General features: G+C 39.7%; 1 protein-coding gene across 10 annotated transcripts; it reads left to right on the top strand.

The window, feature by feature from the left end:
* The first annotated feature begins 30 nt into the window (after positions 1-30).
* Positions 31-18120, top strand: ZNF311 (zinc finger protein 311). 10 transcript variants are annotated; one of them, XM_081523007.1, is made up of 7 exons: positions 31-208; positions 2286-2375; positions 7185-7260; positions 11417-11508; positions 11855-11981; positions 12616-12720; positions 15411-18120. In XM_081523007.1, exons 1-7 carry the CDS (start codon positions 176-178, stop codon positions 16997-16999), a joined length of 2112 nt encoding a protein of 703 aa, XP_081379133.1. In that variant the 5' UTR covers positions 31-175; the 3' UTR covers positions 17000-18120. The 10 variants fall into 10 exon arrangements, with proteins under 10 accessions (XP_081379133.1, XP_081379140.1, XP_081379141.1 ...); XM_081523010.1 differs by lacking the exons at positions 31-208; positions 2286-2375 and adding exons at positions 5232-5270; positions 6516-6867; XM_081523011.1 differs by lacking the exons at positions 31-208; positions 2286-2375 and adding exons at positions 5232-5270; positions 6516-6867 and having other exon boundaries at positions 15417-18120.
* The last annotated feature ends 1641 nt before the right edge of the window (positions 18121-19761 follow it).

Here is a 19761-nt window from a genome sequence, read left to right on the forward strand (position 1 = left end):
CCTTCTAGGACCTCCGGAGGACTCTTCTCTGTGGTTCAACGCTGCAAACTCTAAGAAGCTGGACGGTCCCAGTCCCTGCTTACTAGATTGGGACTGATGCCACGTGGAGAACAGATGAGCTTAAATATGAAACTGATTTTCTTCAGCGTGTGAAGAGGGAAAACAACGAAAGAAAATGGAGCACCGAGTTAACCAGAATTACATGAATGTAAGCTCCACCACCCAGAGATCTTTATTTATGTAAACCAAGCTCTTAGAACAGTTGCTGAAGAAATTCTTGTTAAATGAATGAACTGAAATGATTCTGAAAAGCTATTGCCGCAAAGCATCATTTACTAATATAAGTATTTGCCTCTTATCGGTAGCTTTATTTAAAAGAGAACTATGTGTCACATACATTGAAATATGTTATAATTTAGGGATCATGAAAACTCACAAGCATATATTGTAAGTAATGTATGCTGTATTTTCCAAAATATTTTATTTCTAAAATGTTATATTTTCTATATTTTCCTTATATTATGTTTCAGTGTAATGATTAGCAGTAGAAACTTGAACAGAAAATATTTAACATATGTAAGTAAGCACAAAAGTTATATTTGAAAATTTGAGGAAATGGCAAATACTTTTTAGATTGTCCTTTCTTACACTGGACTATGAATTGGCTAGCATAAAGTTATGGGACATAATCATTTTAGAAGGGGAAACTCCAAGAAAATGATTTCAAAAACACAGCCAATATAAACAAAATGAAATCGATAAACTCAAAGACTAAAAACAAATACTTGCTGAATTCTGAGCTGAACTGGAAAAAAAATCAGAATAATGAACAAGATTATTGGAAGGAAAATGAGAAATACCTGTGACATAAGACAAATGAGCTAAAGATAAATTGTTCATTAAGGATAAATCTCAGAATCATGAAGCTGAGTACGTACAAAGTCCATAATAACCCCTATGAAGAATTCTTGCCAAAAGTACTGAACCTAAATCAAATCAAACTTAAATATGTACATGTATAGAATTAGCAAAACAAGTAAATTATACTATAAAATGTTTATGGCTACCCACATATGTACTAACAATATTTAAACATCCTTTGAAATAACAACATCAATATCAAGGTAGTAGCTAACCTGAAAGGAAGAGGAGAGGAATTGGAGAAGAGTAGACAAGGGGATATAATTATATCTGTAATATTTATGTCTTAAGATAGATGTTAAATGTTTCTTATATCATTGCTTTGTAAAACTGAAATATTTGCTGTCTTTTTAAAAAAAAGGCCCCTGGAAATGAATTTAGTAATTTCAACAGACAGAAGAGGGGCTATAGAATTACTTAACACCAATCAGGCTTCTGTTTCTCCATCAAGGATAGTGATCTTCAAATTGGGAATGGTAGGACAAACATTAATATGAGGAAAGTAAATTTCGGGACATACAAGGAGATGATAAAAGAATAACTACTTGCCTTAAATGATTGCAAGTCTTCATACCCAAATAAAATGGCTATAAGGATTCAAAATACCAACTGCAGGTAGATTGACCACAGGGCCCCTGAAGGCCATTTTTAAAAAGTGTGACTCTTGGCTGAGATTGGCAGATATCCAAATTTTCAAAAGCTAAAAAAAAAGAAAGAGATGAATTAGGCTGAAAAGCTCAACATGGATCCCTGGCAAAATTCCAGCATTAATTATTTCAGGAGACTTTATGAGATTAGCATTAACAGAGAATAATGTAAATGAATTATATCTCAATTGGGCTAGATTATTTAAGTGGCAGTCTGAGGGTCTGCTGTGTAAGGAAGGTATCTTCATGTCCGCAAAGGTTATAGCAAAGTCTCTCATAAATGTACCCTGTGATATGTGTACTGGACGTTAATATTGTTAAGAAGATTGATATCAGGAAGAAAGACTGTACCAACTCAGCCTGGAGGGTGAGTTGTGACGGTCTTTATAGACCGGGACCTGGGGACTGGAGTCGACGAAAAGAAGGATGCAGGGGACCCCAGTCTCGAGTGAAACAAGGGTACTTTATTTGTAGCAGCGTGTGCTTTATATATCTCCATACAAGGAAGCTTTAGGCAGCAAAAATAAAGTTGAGCAAAAACAAAACTAGGTGAATAACAATCGTCACAGGGCCAGAAGACAGTCCATATCCTAAGTAATAGGGACATGAATGAATAGATTGAAGTAAAAGGTCATTGAAGGGAATCCACACATGCGCTCTGTCTCATGACCTCAGTCCTGAGAACTGCGTGCAGCTCTGCTCGTTCCTGTTTTCCAGGAACTGATAAGGAACAGAGGGCCCTTGAGAAACAGCACACAAAAGAAGAAAACAACATGTGGATTCCTTAAAGTTGAACGTCCCCTGACAGTGAGTGACCATATATTGCATCTTTCCTGCAGCCTCTTGCTCAATGCCTTTGTGCAGTATTCCCTGAACTCAATTTCAGAATTAGGTACTTAGGGATCAGTCTAATCAAAACCCAGTTTCCTTTAGAGGAGAAGGATACATTTGTATTAAATTGGAGAATTGAAGAAAAATTTTAATATGATGATCATTATTTAGCAATTATGAGCTATGCACTTCCATATATAATATATTGTATTTTCATCCTCACAATGTTGTTGTTGTTTAGTCAATAAGTTGTGTTCAACTCTGTTGCAACCCCATGGACTATAGCCCACCAGGCTCCTCTGTCCATGGAATTTTCCAGGCAAGAATATTGGAGTGGGTTGCCATTTCCCTCTCCACATATGAACTAGCATCTCCTGCATTGGTAGGTGGATTCTTTACCACTGAGCCACCAGGGAAACCTTATCCTTACAATGAGCTGAAATTAAAGAATTTATTACAATTTTACAGATGCAGCAACTGAGATCCAAAGCAGTTAAATGACTTGCCCAAAATATCAAGCTAGTGAGTGGCAGAGCCAGGAATCAAGTCTTCAAAACATAAGACTGATGAACTTTCCATAACACTGTTTTATAACTAATGTGCCAAGTGCTTTCAAATCTCTTTTATTTTTGAATAAATAGAAGCTCTGATAGGTCTGGAAGACTGCTTTTTATCAAAATAGCCCCAGTATGAGATCCAGGACTCTGGAGTCATTAGTTTCTTTTCTAATTTTATCCTCCTTTGTAGTTTTAGACAGAATTTTGATCTCTTGGGCCTCAGGTTTCTCAACAGTGAATGAATGAATTGTACTTGGTCAAAACTAGGGTCTCTTTCAGACTTGAAGCTCTATTATTTGAATCATGAAATTTGATGCCAGGTAATGCATTAAATGATTTCCTTATATAGTCTCATTTGGGAAACACGGACCTTGCTTAGGTTCTCATGTACCTGCTTACCAAGTAATTTAGTCTGGATTCAATCTCATAATGAAGTTAATTTTATTTGATTTTGATAAGCTGTAAAAGAAGTTATAACCATTCACAAAGCTATGCAATCACTCATGCCACTGAAAGGAACCAAGACTCCTTGGAGAAATGGATAATTCCAGGTCCAGAGCAGGACATATAGAAAATGATCCTGAAATATCTTGTCCTGCCAGAAGTAAAAAAAAAAAAAACTATCAAAGATTCAGAGTTAGATGAAAAGAACACAGGAAACAAAATAAAGGGACTCCTACTGGCCAAAGATGGAATCACTTGAACATCAAAAAAAAATAATAATGACCGCAAGCAAGACTCCTTTGAAAAAAAAAAAAAACCTCCTTGAATGTTTTTTAAAAATCTGTGAGTTAATGATGCTCAAAAAGAGAAAACAATAAGAAATATTAGTTACCAATTACTGCATAATAAACTAGCCTCAAATTTAGAGTCAAACAGCAAATATTATCTCACAGTTTCTACAGGTCAGGAACCTGAGAGCAGCTTAGAGATTGGTTCTGGTTCTGCCTTAAGGTTGCAGCCAATTTGTTGACCCAGGCTGCAGTCATCTGAAGGCTTGGCAGAGAGCTGACAGTTCCACTAATAAACTCACTCATATGGCTGTTGGCAGAAAGCTTTAGTTCCTCACCACTTGGGTCTCTCCTTAATGTATGGCAGCTGGATTTCCCCAGTGTGAGTTATCTGAGACTACGGGAGAAAAAGAGAGACCAAGATGGACACCACAGTTTCTTTTATTACCTAATATTAGAAGTAACATAGTATCATTTCTGCCATACTCAATCGGTCACACAAACCAATCCTGGTATAATATGGGAAGAAGCTACACAAAAGTATGAATACTGGAAGGCAGTGCTCATTGATGGTTATTTTGAAGAATGGTTAATATATAATAACAGCGGCCATGGCACCTAGGGCACGTCTGTTTACCCTGAAAACTGGCAGTTAAATAGAAAGGTAAACATTTATTCTGTCTTTTCTGTTAGAACTGACATTTCAGAATAACCAAACAACTCTGAATTGATAGGTTAAGGAGATAAAATCCTTCTTTTAAAAGGAATTCCAAATCATAAATGTGAAAAAAAATATTGAATTAGAAAATCCAGGTTTTGCAATAAAATGCTTGATTCAGGCAAAGATCATCAGTGGATGAAACCACCAGATGAAAGGTTGATGAACTTTACAAGCAAGGAAGGATCTAATTAGCAAGTGCTGATTCACTTATCAATCTCAGCATCACAGAGAGTGAAATAATCCGACATTATATGCCTCTTGATGTAAAGCAAAAGGAAGTAGGTAGCACTACGTAAAAATAATGCTTACCCATAAAGGTAAACCAAACTCTAAACCTTTAGAACTAAGTTAACAAATACAAGGCTAGAGAAACAGATTAAATGGGGATGGACTCAGACCAAGCCAGCATGCGGAATATTCAGGACAAATGACCAAATGTGTTCAATGGGGGAGAAAGTGAAAAATGGAGGAACTATTCTAGATCTAAATTTAAAAAGAGTTAAGGCAAATAACCAAATAAAGTACATAGACTTTATACCTTGATTCAAAAAAGCAGCATATTTTATCTATTTGGGAAATTCAAATATGGACTCAGTATTAGATGGTACCCGGGAGTTATTTTAATTTTGATAGGTGGGATAATGACATTGTGGTTCTGTTTTAAGAGATGCATTCTGAAGAACATAAAACAAGAAATAACACGTTTGGGGCTGCGGTTGCGGAGGGTTTCTAGGGAACTCCTCAACCAGCGAGTTGAGGATTTCCTAGAAAGTCACCGGAAATGATTATTGAAGGACTAGGAAGTGGAGCTAGAATAGATTCCTCTCTTTTGTCATTTCTAGAGGAGAATATCGGCAGGAAGGTCTGTGTCTCCAGCCAGTGTGGGATGGGACTGTAGCTGACGGGCTCCCAAGCTGCCACTGAGGTCTCCGAACCCGCCGAGGGGCGGCTGGAAGGAGGCCGACACCGCCACCTGCTTCACTTAAATCTTAATATTAATACACCTCTTCCCAGGGGCCCGGAACGGCGGGCGGGGGTGGGGCGGGGCTTTGGGGCCAGGTTCCCCGGGATCTGGGGTCCGCCGCGGATTCCTGCCCAACAAGGGCTTTTTTCTCCGCCTCCCCGCACTCTTCTTGCTCTCAACGGCCCCTTACTTTTTTTTGTTTGTTTGTTTATTTTCCTCCCCAGCATCCATTCGTGTGTTCTTTCATTTGGCCAATTTCTAGCTGAGCGACTGCTGGTGCAGGCACTGTTTTAAACGTTGGGAATAGAGCAATGAACAAAATAGACAAAAAGTCCGTGCTCTCAAAAGTCTAGGAGCTTACATTATAGTGAAAGGAAGACCTACAATAAACAATGGAAAGTATATAATTAACTTATGCACCGTGTTGGAAAGTGCTGTATAGGAAAGCAAGGCGTGTCATGATTGGAAGGAGGGGGTAGGCTGTAATTTTAAATACGGCAGTTAGAGTAGGTTTCCTAGGGAGGATTACATGAAAGCAAACAGTTGATGAAGGCAAGATTATTCATCGTGAGGATAGCTTGAGGTAGAGGGAACAGCCAGTGCCAAGTCCCTAAAATGGAACCGTGCCTAAAAAGGAAGAGAAAGATCTGTGGGACTGAAGGGTGTTGAATGGGGGGGAGAATAGTAGGAGAGGTAATAGCACACCCTGTAGACTTATGTGCCACTGTAAGGACTTTAGCTTTTATTTTGAATGAATAGAAGCGATGCAATGAGATTCTTTAGGGCCTTATATGCTACTCCTTATTTTGAGTAAGATGGACGCATTGAGGGCTTTTAAGCAGAGAGCTGAAATAATCCAACTTAAGTTTTAAATGGCCCACTTTATTGTACTGAGAAAAGACAAGTAGAAGACAAGGACAGAAGCAGGAGACCAGTTTGATGGCTAACACAATACAGGTCAAGGCAGGGTGTGGTGGCTTGGGCCAAGATGGTGGCAGGAGAAGTTGTATTCTGGATATATTATCATATTCAGTTTGTTCCTCTTCTCCTTCATCTCTCATAGATACTCCAGATTCTCAGTGATTCCTTCTTTTCACTTTAGCCACATCCCTCTATTCTCTCTTTCCTTCATCAAATATACAGGAAAACAAGGTATGGGATCACCACTAGCTTATTACTGCTGATGAACCCCACATCTAGGGCAGTATTGATACATCAATCCAAAAAGCAGCTGCCCTGTGGGTTAGGAGCAGTCTTTTGACTGGTCTCACCAAGGCTTATATCCCTGAAAGGAGGCTGGTATCCACTGGAGCCACTTCAAAACTGGTTATCTGGGCAAAGCCAGGATTGACTTTAGGAGCTGGATCCAACCAGCAGAGAAGAAACTGGGACAGTTTTAGACGACTGGAAAAGAAAAGAAAGAAAGACTGGAAAAGAAAATATGCAGCAGGCAAAAAGAGGAGAATCTGCAGTATATCACAAGGAGGAAGAAGAAGTGAGTCCAGGAAAGGAGGAAAGCATTGGAAGTGTGGTGGGCTTGGATTGACCGTGTGGGAGTTTTCTCCTTCAAAATACTTTTTCTGGATTACCTGATGATGTTTTTAAGTTATAGAATAATTGGATGCCATTTCTGTTTTTCATAAGGTATATCAGAAACGAGCCCCTGTTTTTCTCACCCCTTTTGGTAGTTTGGAGAGTTGATTTCCATGAATAGAACTTTATAGTTGGTTGCATAACCAACCAATATGCAGCTTCCCATAAATTTTCTGTCCCTCCATAACTTCTCCAAATGTTTTCTGTTCCTTTCAATAGATCGTGGTATCAGATGAGAGTCCAGGATCACCAAGCCAGCTTTGCATCCCTGATACCATGTTCCTACAGGAAAGAGGTAATGTACACAGGGTATTGTGGCAGGAGTTATAGCAGCTAAAAATGGGGCAGGGACACAGACTAGGTGAGAGATGCTTCCTGGGGCCTGGAAATATGCTCATTATTGACAGAAATATGCTCATTATTTATAGAAAAATCTATTATTTCTATACTAGGCTTGGCCTGGTATTGACAGGAACTAAATTATTCAGCTTCTGCCCTCATTTTAATCAAATTTGGAAAAAAAAATTCATAAGAAAAGATTCTTCAAAGCAATTTATGGAAGATATTGAATGTGTTCATCTACTTATTATATGTTCAACTCGATATATATATGACGAGTAGCTTACATATGTATACATGAATATTTGCACATGTTAAACTTGTAGTATAATTTGGTAACGCCTCCCCAACCAGTTTTACCAACGTGTAAATTTTGATTGCATGTCATTTTATTTCTGTACATCTGTTAACCCTGAGATTTTTACATTATAGTATAGATATACCTGAGACATAGACGATAAAGCCATGGCAAAAGAAGGAACAAAGGTTTTGTTGTGAAACTTTGGGAAAAATAAAGAAGGGGAAGTGAGGGACTGGGCTTTAGAAGTGCTCTTCGGTGGCATATATGAAGAGAAAAGTGGATAAGATTTGTATGCCATGCTAAGTCACTTCAGTCATCTCTGGCTCTGTGCAACCCTATGAACTGTAGCCCGCCAGGCTCCTCTGTCCATGGGATTCTCCAGGCAAGAATACTGGAGTGAATTGCCATGCCCTTCTCCAGGGGATCTTCCCCACCCAGGGATCGGACCAGCGTCTCTTACGCCTAACCAGCATTGGCAGGCGGGTTCTTTACCACTAGTGTCAGGTGGCGGTAGCCTTTTGTATAGACAGAGGCTGGCTATTAGACAGAGGACTAGGCACCTGGACACCCCTGAAATAGGCTTTTAGGATGATATGTATTACCTGCAAAGAAAAAAAAAAAGGTACAATGAATTTCTAAGCATATTATTGGAACTTCCAAAGGAGAAATCATGAAATTTCTACTGTAAAGTAATCATAAAGGAAAAATTAATACTATAGAACATATTTATCACAAATTTAAGAGGTAGAAAATAATGGATATTGCTTAATTTGGTTGTTAATTTTCTTTCATTTTTTAAAGTTTAAAAATACATATAATTTTATGGTTCACATCTGACCTGAGTATTCCAGTCCACTTTTTCTCAAAAGATATTGAATTCTCTTCCTAAAAGTGATTTTTAGGGCCATAAAGTTTACAATTACTTAGCACAATATGTAAATGAGTTAATCTCATCCTGGATAATATCTGTACATTGCTTTAACAAATAGTTTTGTCATGGGTTGAATGTTTCTGTCCCCTCAAAATTCATATGTTGAAGCCCTAACCCCCACCGCAGTGTTATGATATTTAGGGGTGAGGCCTTTGGGAAGTAATCAGTTTTAGATGAAGTCATGAAGGTGGGACCCCAGTGATGAGATGAGTGTCCTTAGAAAAGGAAGAGACAGGAGCTTTCACTCACCCATGTGTGAATTCCCCCAAGTTCCTTTTTAACTGACCTTTCAAATTCAGAAGCTAAGAAATAAAGTTTAAGAATCCCTACAGTGAAGCGAATTCCCTCCCACTCCAGTCGTTAGGACTGCTGCTGTTGCCTAAGTTCAGTCACTGATGGGAGAACTAAGGTGCCACGAGCCGCGCTGCACAGTTCAGTTCAGTTCAGTCTCTCAGTCTGTCCGGCTATTTGCGACCCCATGGACTGCAGCACGCCAGGCTTCCCTGTGCATCACCAACTCCCGGGGGGAAAAAATCACTACAGTGGTTACCAGGGGCTGAGGAGAGGGAAAAGTAGAGTTATTGTTTTGTTGTTTAATGGGTATTGAGTTTTGGTTTTGCAAGATGAAAAAGTTCTGGAGATCTGTTATGATACATTGTGAATGTTTTTTCCCCTTATTAATAACATTTTATTTTAGCTGGTACATTTGTTACAAGCAAGGAGCCAATACTGACACATAATTATTAACTTAACTCCCTAGTTTATATTAGGATTCATGCTTTGTGCTATACAGTTATGTGGGTTTCTACAAATGAATAATACTATGTATCTGCTGTTAAAGTAGAATGCAGACTATTTTGATGCCCTAAAAATTCTATTCCACATATTCATCCTTCCCCCTGCCATTGTGAATATTTTAACACTATTGAAATGAACACTTAGAAATAGTTAAAATGGTAAATTTCCTTTTATATTTTTTTACCACATTTAAAAACAGTTTTTAATGTAATGAACACTTAGGAAAAAAAAGCCACTGCAAAGTAACAAAACTTTTGTAATTTATGAAAAAGATATGGTAAAAATCCAACTGGGATGCATATGGAGGAGAGTTTGAGTTAAATAAGGGTATGCTTTGTCAAAAATTTAAGACCTATACATTTTACTGTATATAAATTTTACTTTAAAAATAAGAATGTAAACAAATACTAAACCTTAGTTAATAATATGTGTCATAGTGTTAGGGGTGATGTATGCTGATGTCTTCAACTTACTTTGAAATGCAAAAAAAATAAAATAAATTTATAGATAGTTAGATGGACAGATATGTGATAAAGCAAATATTGCAAAATGTTAATAGTAGAATGTCAGTGGTGAGTATATGGATGTATCCTATATAGTTCTTTCAACTTTTCTGTATATTTGAAAATGTTCATTATAAAATAGTGATTGAAAAAAAAACAATTGGGAGGTTAAAGCTTATTGATATTATGAGGAAAAGAACTGTTATAGTACATTTTGGAGCAAAGCGTATATCTGCTGTGAGCTCTGTGCCTTGCAGGTGGTTGGTTTCCCAACCAACCAACTTTCTGAGACAAAGAGCTATAAAGTAACAGACTTTCAGAGGAGATAGTGGGGAAACTGTATGGAATCTACAATGATTGAACACAGACCTGTTTTGATCAAAAGCTAAGGGTGACATAGACCAAAGAAGAATCTTCTTGACACATTTCTCAAGAAAGAAGTCAGTTTTTTCCTAAATTGAGGTTTTGGTGAAATTGAAGTGATAGTTTTGGGGTCCTGAGGCCAAGGGATGACCCTAAGTGTCTTACCAATAGGTAACTTCAGACCAGAAAGGAATGGTCTTGGACTGGGGAATATGTTGATAACTATCAAGAAAGATAAACCACCATAAACACTGAAGCTACAGAAAGGCCAGGTTGGCCTGCAAGGAATAAAACAGGGCCCCATTAACCAGTAGTGTGAAACTGTACTTTTTTCCCAATCCATATGGATCATACCTGGTCATTTGTACACTCTGAGACTGTTTCTTTTGCATTTTAAAAAGTGGTATGTGTTATACTAGACTGGGAGGGCAGTTGGGGGCGGGGAGCAGAATTACTTAATACTAGGGAATTAACAGTAAAAAGACTCAGAATCAAAGGGGGAAAGTGATTTTCTCTAATAAGAACAAGAGAAAAAAATTTTCTAGTGAACTAAGTGGAGCTAGACCAACTAGTAAGTTACATAAAGAGTAAGCTTTGGACCTATCCCTTTTTATTTATATTTATTTATATTTCCTTTTTTAAAAAAAAAAAATGTATTTGGCTGCATTGGGTCTTAATTGCAGATGCAGGGTCTTTCACCTGATAGCTTCAGTGCCCAGGGTTAGTTGCTCTGTGGCAAACGGGATCTTAGATCCCTGACCAAGGATCGAATTCGTGTCTGGACCACCAGGGAAGTCCCTCCATGGATATTTCTGATCCACACCTTTCCTTTTTTCCCCTCCACCTCCACCCCAAGTCTTTCTGAACAGAATTACTGCAACATTTAAATACAGGAAGCCAAGCTATCACATTAAGCTGGTAGTCAGTGATTTGGGCCTTTTAGGTCTTCTAGGACTTAGAGAGACAGAGTGAAGGATTTAGTAGGTGAGAGAAAAGAAGAGTGCACTTACAGTTGGCTTGGCTGCGAGCCAGGTCATGATACCACACACTGGAAACCGAGACTAGAGGAATAACGGAGAAAGGGGATACTGTAACGCAGTCGACTTACCCCCTAGATCAGAGCTTCATAAGCTTCTACGTTGGGGGAGGAGAGGATGAAAGTAGGCTTCCTTAACACTGTGCTGAATTGACTCTAGGCTTATTTCCCTTCTCTCAGCTCTACCATTTCCTCAGTGCCCTGCTTTAGCCAGAGATGGAAGCCAAGGAAACCTGCCAGGAGCAACACTTACAGTGATGAGCCAGCCTCAAGTGAGCTAAGGCCCCTTCCTTCCTTCCTGAAAATACATCGCTGTCTCCTAAATGTGGCCTTGTCCTCACTCCCTTACCTGGCTATGCCACTCCCAAGACTAGGTGCTGCTCCCTCTCATAAGGGATGCTTTTTTGGATAACAGACCATTTGTGGATTGTTTGTTCTTTCATTATTTTTTGCTACTGAAAGCCTATGCTCCCTTTTACCTCGTCCCCAGATATACACCAAACAGTAACAGCCTTTCACTTCTGTAAACCTTCTCCCTACAGATTCTTTTCTTCTGCCTCTGTTTCTGGAGGGAACTATGAAATTTCCTCCCACAATAGCAGGAACATGTTGTTTCAGGAGTCAGTGACATTTGAGGATGTAGCTGTGAACTTCAGTCATGAGGAGTGGCAGTGTCTGACCCACGCTCAAAGGCACCTCTATAAAGATGTGATGTTGGAAAATTATGGGAACATGGTGTCACTTGGTAAGAACTTCCCCTGCACTTGGCTTAGTACTTTCTCCCTTCCTTTTTCTTTTCATTGCTTTGTTGATATGTATGGAGTCTCATATTGAAAATCAGAGCCCTCGTTCTTTATCATCGGCATCTTCCTCCCAAATTAGTTTTGAGTTGTCCCTGTTTACATAGAAAGATAATTTCTGTCTAACTTAGTTGCTGTTTTCTGATTCTCTGAAATGAAACTCTCTCTGAATAGAATGGAAATCCTTAGCTTCTGTTCTCCCTAGATTCTTGCCTCATCAAGCCTCTCATTTTCCATTAAATGCTCTGTATCCATCGCCTAGTCATGGACTCCTTCCTAGCGGCTGAAAGCATATTAGCCTCCCTCTACAAACTCCCATTCTCCTAAAAAGAACAGGGAAAATATAACCAACCAACAGTTTTCCAGAAACTCTTTCTTTGCCTTTCTGAGTATTGACTTCTGAGAAAGTCCTTCAACCTGTTTCATTTACAGGTTACCAGACCCCTGAATAAACCCTTTTCTCTGCCCAAATAGATATTTCTTTCCTATTTTCATATGCAAACAGAGGAATCAAGGTAAATGTTAGGACAGTTCTTTGTTGCTATACACACTTATTCCTTCTTCCTTCTGTACGACCAGGATTTTCATTTTCTAAACCTCCTTTGATCTCGCGTCTGGAGCAAGTTGCAGAGCCCTATGTTCAGGGTCGACAGGACTGGGAGTTCCTGAGCTGTTCCTGTCCAGGTGAGTGCCAGAGAAGCTGTCTGTCCCCTTGTGTGTTCCATGTGACAAAATGGTTATAGAATGTTCTTAGTGGTGGGCCATCCATCCTCAAGGGCCCAGAGGAAATCTGTTTAGGAAATCCTAAAGGCAGAGAGAACATACTGTTTGAGTAATTATTCTGTCATTATGTAATTGGCTCTTTGCAACATATCTAATAGACTTTTTGCGATTTCTTGCAAAAAGGCTCTGACAATTTATCTGCCCTCTGTGTATCATTTACTGCAGTGCTCAGAGAACATTGCTTTTCTGCCTCTGGATTTTTTGGGGTTTTGTTTGTTTGTTTGTTTTTTCAGGACCTTCCCTCAGTCGGAGTCCTGAGCCTTTGACCCTTGTCTTTTTCTATTCTCTCTTATTGTGACGTTGGATGCCTACCACACTGACAGTGCTGACCTTTACCTCTTTCCTGGGCAGCAGTCTCATGTTTCTAACTCCTGATTTTTATTTGACTATTGCATTGTCATCTAGGAAGCAACATATCTAAAGTCAAACTCATCTCTCCCTCCAAGGCTGTCTCTTCATTAAGCTCTCTCTATTTCTATATCTGGTTCTACCTCCTTCTTACTTTTCTTTCCATTCCCTGAACCTCTTATGTAGTCAGTCATGAAATATTACCAGCTCTTCATTTAAACTATTTTCTACATTTGTCATTCAAAAAAATTCTCCTTTGCTTACAGAGCAACTCCAGCTTCCCTATCCAATACCTACTCTTCTGTCCTCCCTTCCATCTAAAAAGCATAATTGAGCAACTGTTATGTGCCAGCTATTACATAAGGCTCTAGAGATAGACAGTCAGAGGAGATATGGGCCCTGGCTTCCAGAAGCTTGTTTTCTACTGGGGAAGGCAGATAGGTAAAGAAGTAATTAAACAATCTAGTATGATGGGAGTTACTGAGATATATAGATAAGGAAAAGCACCTGGTATACATAAACAGGGAGAAGGCACTGGCGACCCACTCCAGTACTCTTGCCTGGAAAATCCCAGGGACAGAGGAGCCTGGTAGGCTGCAATCCATGGCGTTGCTAAGAGTCAGACACGACTGATGCGACTTAGCAGCAGCAGCAGCATACATAAGCAGAGAGGAAAAACACCTAAATCTGACCTGGGGACCAAAAGGCTGCAGGAGGAATGACAACTGAACTAAGTTATGTGGAATAAGTGAGGTCATTTTGTTGAAGGAGGGGGGAGTCCTTCTAGGCAGAGGGGAATAAGAATGTGAACTGTGAATAGTTCAGTATGACCAGAGCAAAGGACTTGCAGGAGCCAGTGAAGACACTACAGGAGCAGTGGACAGGGGCAAGATCATGACTGAATGAGTTTTTGGTAAACTACAGACCTTGAACTTTATTCTTACACTAACAGGTAAGATGATTAAGCACTTATTTCAGTGTTGCAGGTGCTTTACATACATTGACTCATTTCATTATCATGGGTAACCTAGATCCCATTTTATTGATAAAAACAATGGGTCACAGAGAGAAGTTACATCATCCTCCCAAGTTGGCACAGTTATTAGATGTCAGAACTAGGACAGTGAGCTGGGGCTCTTGACTATACATTTTACTTCCTGTCTGGTTAACTGTGGAGCACCATTGAAGTGTTTTAAGCTAAAAAGTGATGTGATTAAATCTGATTTTTAGAAGGAATAATCTGGAAACAGTGTACAGGATGGATTAGAGAGGAAGCAAACTAAAGGATTTTGAAGGGTATTGAAGTTAGCTAGTGAGAATGCACTAGAAATAGAAATGAAGAAGGGATAGAGTTAGGAGATGATAAGAGATAGATTTGGACTCTGGTTGCCAGTAGTAAAAATTAACTCAAGGTAGCTTAAGCAAAAGAAAACAAATTTACTCATTATTCAGGGTGTCATGGAACTTAAGAGCAGGTCTACAGGAGGCTTAAGAAGGCCTGGAATGTCATCATGCCCTGCTCTCCAGCTGTCTTCTCTGCTACTCTGTGGGTCTGCTCCATTCTTCTTTCTTGGCAGATCCATCTCTGCTTGTCAGTCCCAGTGACAGAGCTTTCCCTCCCCATACAACACCCATATCCCAAAACCACCCAAATTTAAGTGCTAAAGATCCAGCCGTCTTCAGAGCCGGGCCTTACCTGCTTTCATATCATGATTCCAGAGTTCATGAGGAGAGAATCTGGCCTGGTTTGGATCAGGTCTTCCCCAGATCTAACCTGTCCTACCCAAGTGGGCAGAGATACACCACAGAAATATGGCTCTCCAGGATCCACTGTCAGCAACAAAGCAGACAGATCCTTACAAAGGGGGCTGCACTGGCCCTTGAGCACCACCTCTGCAGCTCACTTCACCGGTAACATTTGTAAAGTGTTAGTATTAGAATGAGTTGAAAATGGTTTCCAGTTTGCTGTTTAGGGGCTTAGGTGTATGAAGTTATCATTCGCGAAACTAGGAGATTCTAGAACATGAGTAGACTTTGGAAGGATTTTTGTTAGGTTTACTCAGTTTTGAATATCTTCATACTTTTCAGTGTTGCAGCCTTCTTTGACCTTTGCCATAATGTTAGCAATTCTTCAAGCATGAGAAAGTCATTTACTCTTCCAACAACTTACCATTGCTTCCCCTGTTCCAACTCACTTATTTCCTTTCCTCTGAACATCTGACATTTTAATTTTCTTGTTTAAGTATCAGCTGCCAAGACACAGCCTGAGAGTGAGAAGGCAAGATCAGAACAGGAAGTTTTTGAAAATGGAGAAATGTGCTGGGTGAAATTTAAAAGTCTCCTAAAAGTTGTTTCCCAGGATCCAGAGGTTGGAGAAGTTTGTGTACAAGATGTCAAATTAGAGAATCAATGGGAAATGCCTGTGAGGGAGAAATGGAGAGAAGAGAAAGAAAGCTGTGAGAAGGTGACTTTCAGGAAAGGAAAGAACCAGAAGGGACTTAGAAAACACTTCAGTCCAAACTCAGAATGTATTCTCTATGGAGTTCTTACAGAAAAGAAACAGTATGAATGTACTAGATGTGGCAAAAACTTCAGTTGGCATTCTGACTTAATTCTCCATGAGCGAATTCACTCTGGCGAGAAACCCTACGTGTGTAATGAGTGTGGGAAAGCATTCAAGACCAAAAGTCAACTTTCCATGCACCAGATAATCCACACAGGGGAGAAACCCTTTAACTGTACCCAGTGTGGGAAGGCCTTCAGTAGTAGATCCGCTCTTTGCCGACATAAAAAAACCCACAGTGGGGAGAAGCCACACCTGTGCAGTGACTGTGGGAAGGCCTTCAAGACCAGGCACTGTCTCAGGATGCATCAGATCATCCACACAGGAGAGAAGCCTTACGAATGCAGTGACTGTGGGAAGGCCTTTCAGTTTAAGCATTCCCTCATCATCCACAGCAGGAGCCACACTGGGGAGAAACCCTATGTGTGTGAGGAGTGTGGGAAGGCTTTCAGCGGGAGTTCAGACCTCATCAAACACACAAGAGTCCACACTGGGGAGCGACCTTATGAGTGCAGTGAGTGTGGGAGGGCCTTCAGCTGGAGCTCAGACCTAAGCAAACACAGAAGACTCCACACTCAAGAGCAACATTGTGGGTGCCCTCAGTGTGGAAAAGCCTTCAGCAATGAAGCAGAGCTCACCAAACATAGAAGAATCCACACCGAAGAGAAGCCTTACAAGTGTAAGGAGTGTGGGAAAGCCTTTCATCATAACTGTAAACGCCGGGCTCATGAACGAGGTCACACCGGGGAGAAGCCCCATCGATGTGGGGATTGTGGGAAAACTTTCCAGGATCAGCACTGCCTTACCATCCATCAAAGGATCCACACCGGAGAGAAGCCTTATAAATGTTCAGAGTGTGGTCGAGCTTTCAGTGGGAAATCAAACTTGACCAATCATCAAAGAATCCACACCGGAGAGAAGCCTTACAGGTGTGAGGTGTGTGGAAAGGTCTTTCACCAGAGCTCAATCCTGAGACAGCACAAAAGAATCCACACAGGTGAGAAGCCATTTACCTGCCAAGAGTGTGGCATGTCTTTCCGTCAGAGCTCGGCCCTGATTGGACACAAACGAGTTCATACTGGAGAGAAACCTTATGTATGTGAGGAGTGTGGAACAGCTTTCAGAGTGAGCTCAAATCTTAGTAGACATAAGAAAAGAAAACATAGAGTGTGGGAAACCCACAAACTTGGGGAGAGTGGGAAATCTCTCTCTCCAGTAACTGGTTCTCAGACCTTTTCATTCATCAATATTTTGACCACCAACTCCTGAGAGTAGTGATTCTGGTGTTTACACTTTCTCATTTCTCCTTCTACTTCTTATACTGATCCCTCTTGTCTCCTGTGTTGGTTCTTCCTGGTTCCCTGACCCCTCTAATTGTGAGATCTCCCAAGCCTTTGTCCTTGACCTTCCCATTCCATGTTTCTTTGGTGAGCACATTCACTTTCAAGGTTTTGTCTATCAATAATAGTACTGTAATACTACATACTAGTGTCCTACACATGCCAGGCACTATTCTTTACAGTTTTAAATCATTTAATCCATACAATGTCCCTGTGGGATGAGGAAATTGAGGCATAAAAAAATTAAGAAACCTGTTACAGATCCTGTAACTGGTAAATTCTAAACAAATGCCTGCTGAATGCTCAGACTGCTCTGAGCAATTTCTGTAATCCTGTATCACATTTCTTAAATGTGAGGCTATACCTCAGTTTAGCACAGAACTTTTTTTGATTAATAAACATTGATCACTTTTAGTAAGTTTTTTATTTTTTTTGGCCACAGTTCTCAGTTCCCTGACCAAGAACCAACCCTGTGCCCCTTAAGTGGAAGTAAGGAGTCTTAACAACTGGACCACCAGGGAAGTTCCAGCTAATTTTAAATTAAAACTTAAATGGTACTCTTCTGTATAAATTCAGAATTTCTGAGATTCAACAGAGGAAGGAAGACAAGGCAAGGGCATATTTTTTTAATTACAAATAAGTAGAAGTCAAGAGCTTCCCAGGTGTCGCAGTGGTAAAGAATCCACCTGCCAATGCAGGAGATGCAAGAGATGCAGGTTCAGTTCCTGGGTCAGGGAGATCCCTTGGGCACAACATGGCAACCCACTCCAGTATTCTTGCTTGGAAAATTCCATTGACAGAGGAGCCTGGTAGACTAGAGTCCATGGGGTTGCAAAGAGTTGGATGTGACTGAGTACACACGGAGAAGTCAAGTGTACACAGCTCAAGTGGAAGTTTACATATGGAAGGAGCATGAAGCCTGCCCCACTTTGTTATAAATGTGCTAAAAGGTCTTCAAGGTGTTGATTTCTTAAATATTTGTTTTATCTATCTGCATGGCATATGAAATGTTCCTTCACAAGGATTAATAAATGTATATCTTTTCAAGTCTTTCAGTGTCTCTTAACATCTTTCCTTTCTCTTTAAAATGTTACAGGTTCTTACTGCAGACAGAATTAAATACACACATGCAATAAGGCTAAGGAAATGTCAACCCACTCCAGTATTCTTGCCTGGAAAATCCCATGGACAGAGGAGCCTGGTGGGCTACAGTCTGTGGGATCACAAGTGTTAGACATGACTGGGCAACTAAACCACAACATTCAATAAGGCTACTAAGATAGAAATTGAAAATCCTAGAAGAGGATGCAAGTGTGTGTTAGTTAACATAATGACCATAATTGAGAATTAAATTTAGTTCTAAGTTCCCTGACTGGTCAGGAAAGAGATGAGCAGTGGGTTACCCAGTATTTGTCAAAGGTGTTTTACAAGCTAATGTTTTTTAAAAATAACAAGTTTAATAAATGCTGGCTAGGTGGGGATTTTTATTCCCTTAAAGACTTCTCAGGATTTATAATATGTTGATATCCTTTCTAAATCTTAAAGGAACTGTAAGAAGCATTGCTTTCCCAAAGGGAAGGACAAAAAGAATCCTGTTTGGAGGAGCACCTTCATGCCCTCCTTTCACCGAAAATGTTTTGGGAAATGGTTACACCTTATCTAATTGGATAAAGAGTCCAAGATATACAATTTTCTAGTAACAAATTCCAGAGGGAATTACATGGCTTATTACACAATAGACAGATTAAACATTGGTCTTTAGGTTCAGTGTCTACAGTATATTAGAGCGTGTTCCTTATGTAGGCATGTCTTAAATAGTTTGTTGAAGAAAACTGAGATGAAAACATTTAGGTTCTAACTCTAAAATTGTTTCTATGGAAGATGAAACTCTGTATATGTGACTTTCAGATGATACAATGTGACTTAAGAACAGAGTTCAGGATGTGTCTGGAGAATTCATAGTGCTTTTCCAGTCTTTTTTGAGTATGAAGACCTCTTATTTGATGATGAAAACTTTTCACCAACACCCTCTCCCTCATGCATACACATACTACAAGTAGTTGTACTTTAATGCTTGATGGCAAAATGTTGTCATGTTCTCCAGAAAATCTGAGGTTTTGTTAATTACAACAGCGTATATGCTTTTGTAAAATGTATATACATGTTCAGGATGTTTATTTTACCTGCAAATTATGATGTGCATGTAGATTTTGAACTCAAAAGTCCTTAGCCCATCATGAGAACCCTCAAGTGCATCCTTTCATGTCACTTCTTTAGTCCATCTTCTAACAGAATCTGGCAAAGTTTCAATTCCGGTTTAAATTCTGGACAATCCTGGAGTGTTGCTGTTTTGTGTTATTGACTGCAGAGTCATATCTTTAAAACACCCGTTAACTGAAGGAGGTGGCAAGCCTGACATCCCACTGTGAAAGTTGAGGAACCGCTGTATTGAGCCCAAATAGAGTAGACTTCATCCTCATGAGTCCATCTTCAACATGTCTCCCTAAAATAGTCCTATGATCGTGACACCTGGCTTTATTTGTTTTTATTGAAGTATAGGTGATTTACAATATTTTGTTCAAGTGTAGAGCTGCCTTTAAAACTCCCAACTGACTGTCAGTCCCGCAGTAAAAATCCCCAAATTACTATCTCAAACTCCAGGAATCTTGTGCTATTTCTTTAACACTGAAA

The sequence above is a fragment of the Giraffa tippelskirchi genome, chromosome 8, assembly GCF_054371585.1.
Source record: "Giraffa tippelskirchi isolate mGirTip1 chromosome 8, T2T-mGirTip1v1.2.pri, whole genome shotgun sequence".
NCBI classification, from domain to species: Eukaryota; Metazoa; Chordata; class Mammalia; order Artiodactyla; family Giraffidae; genus Giraffa; species Giraffa tippelskirchi.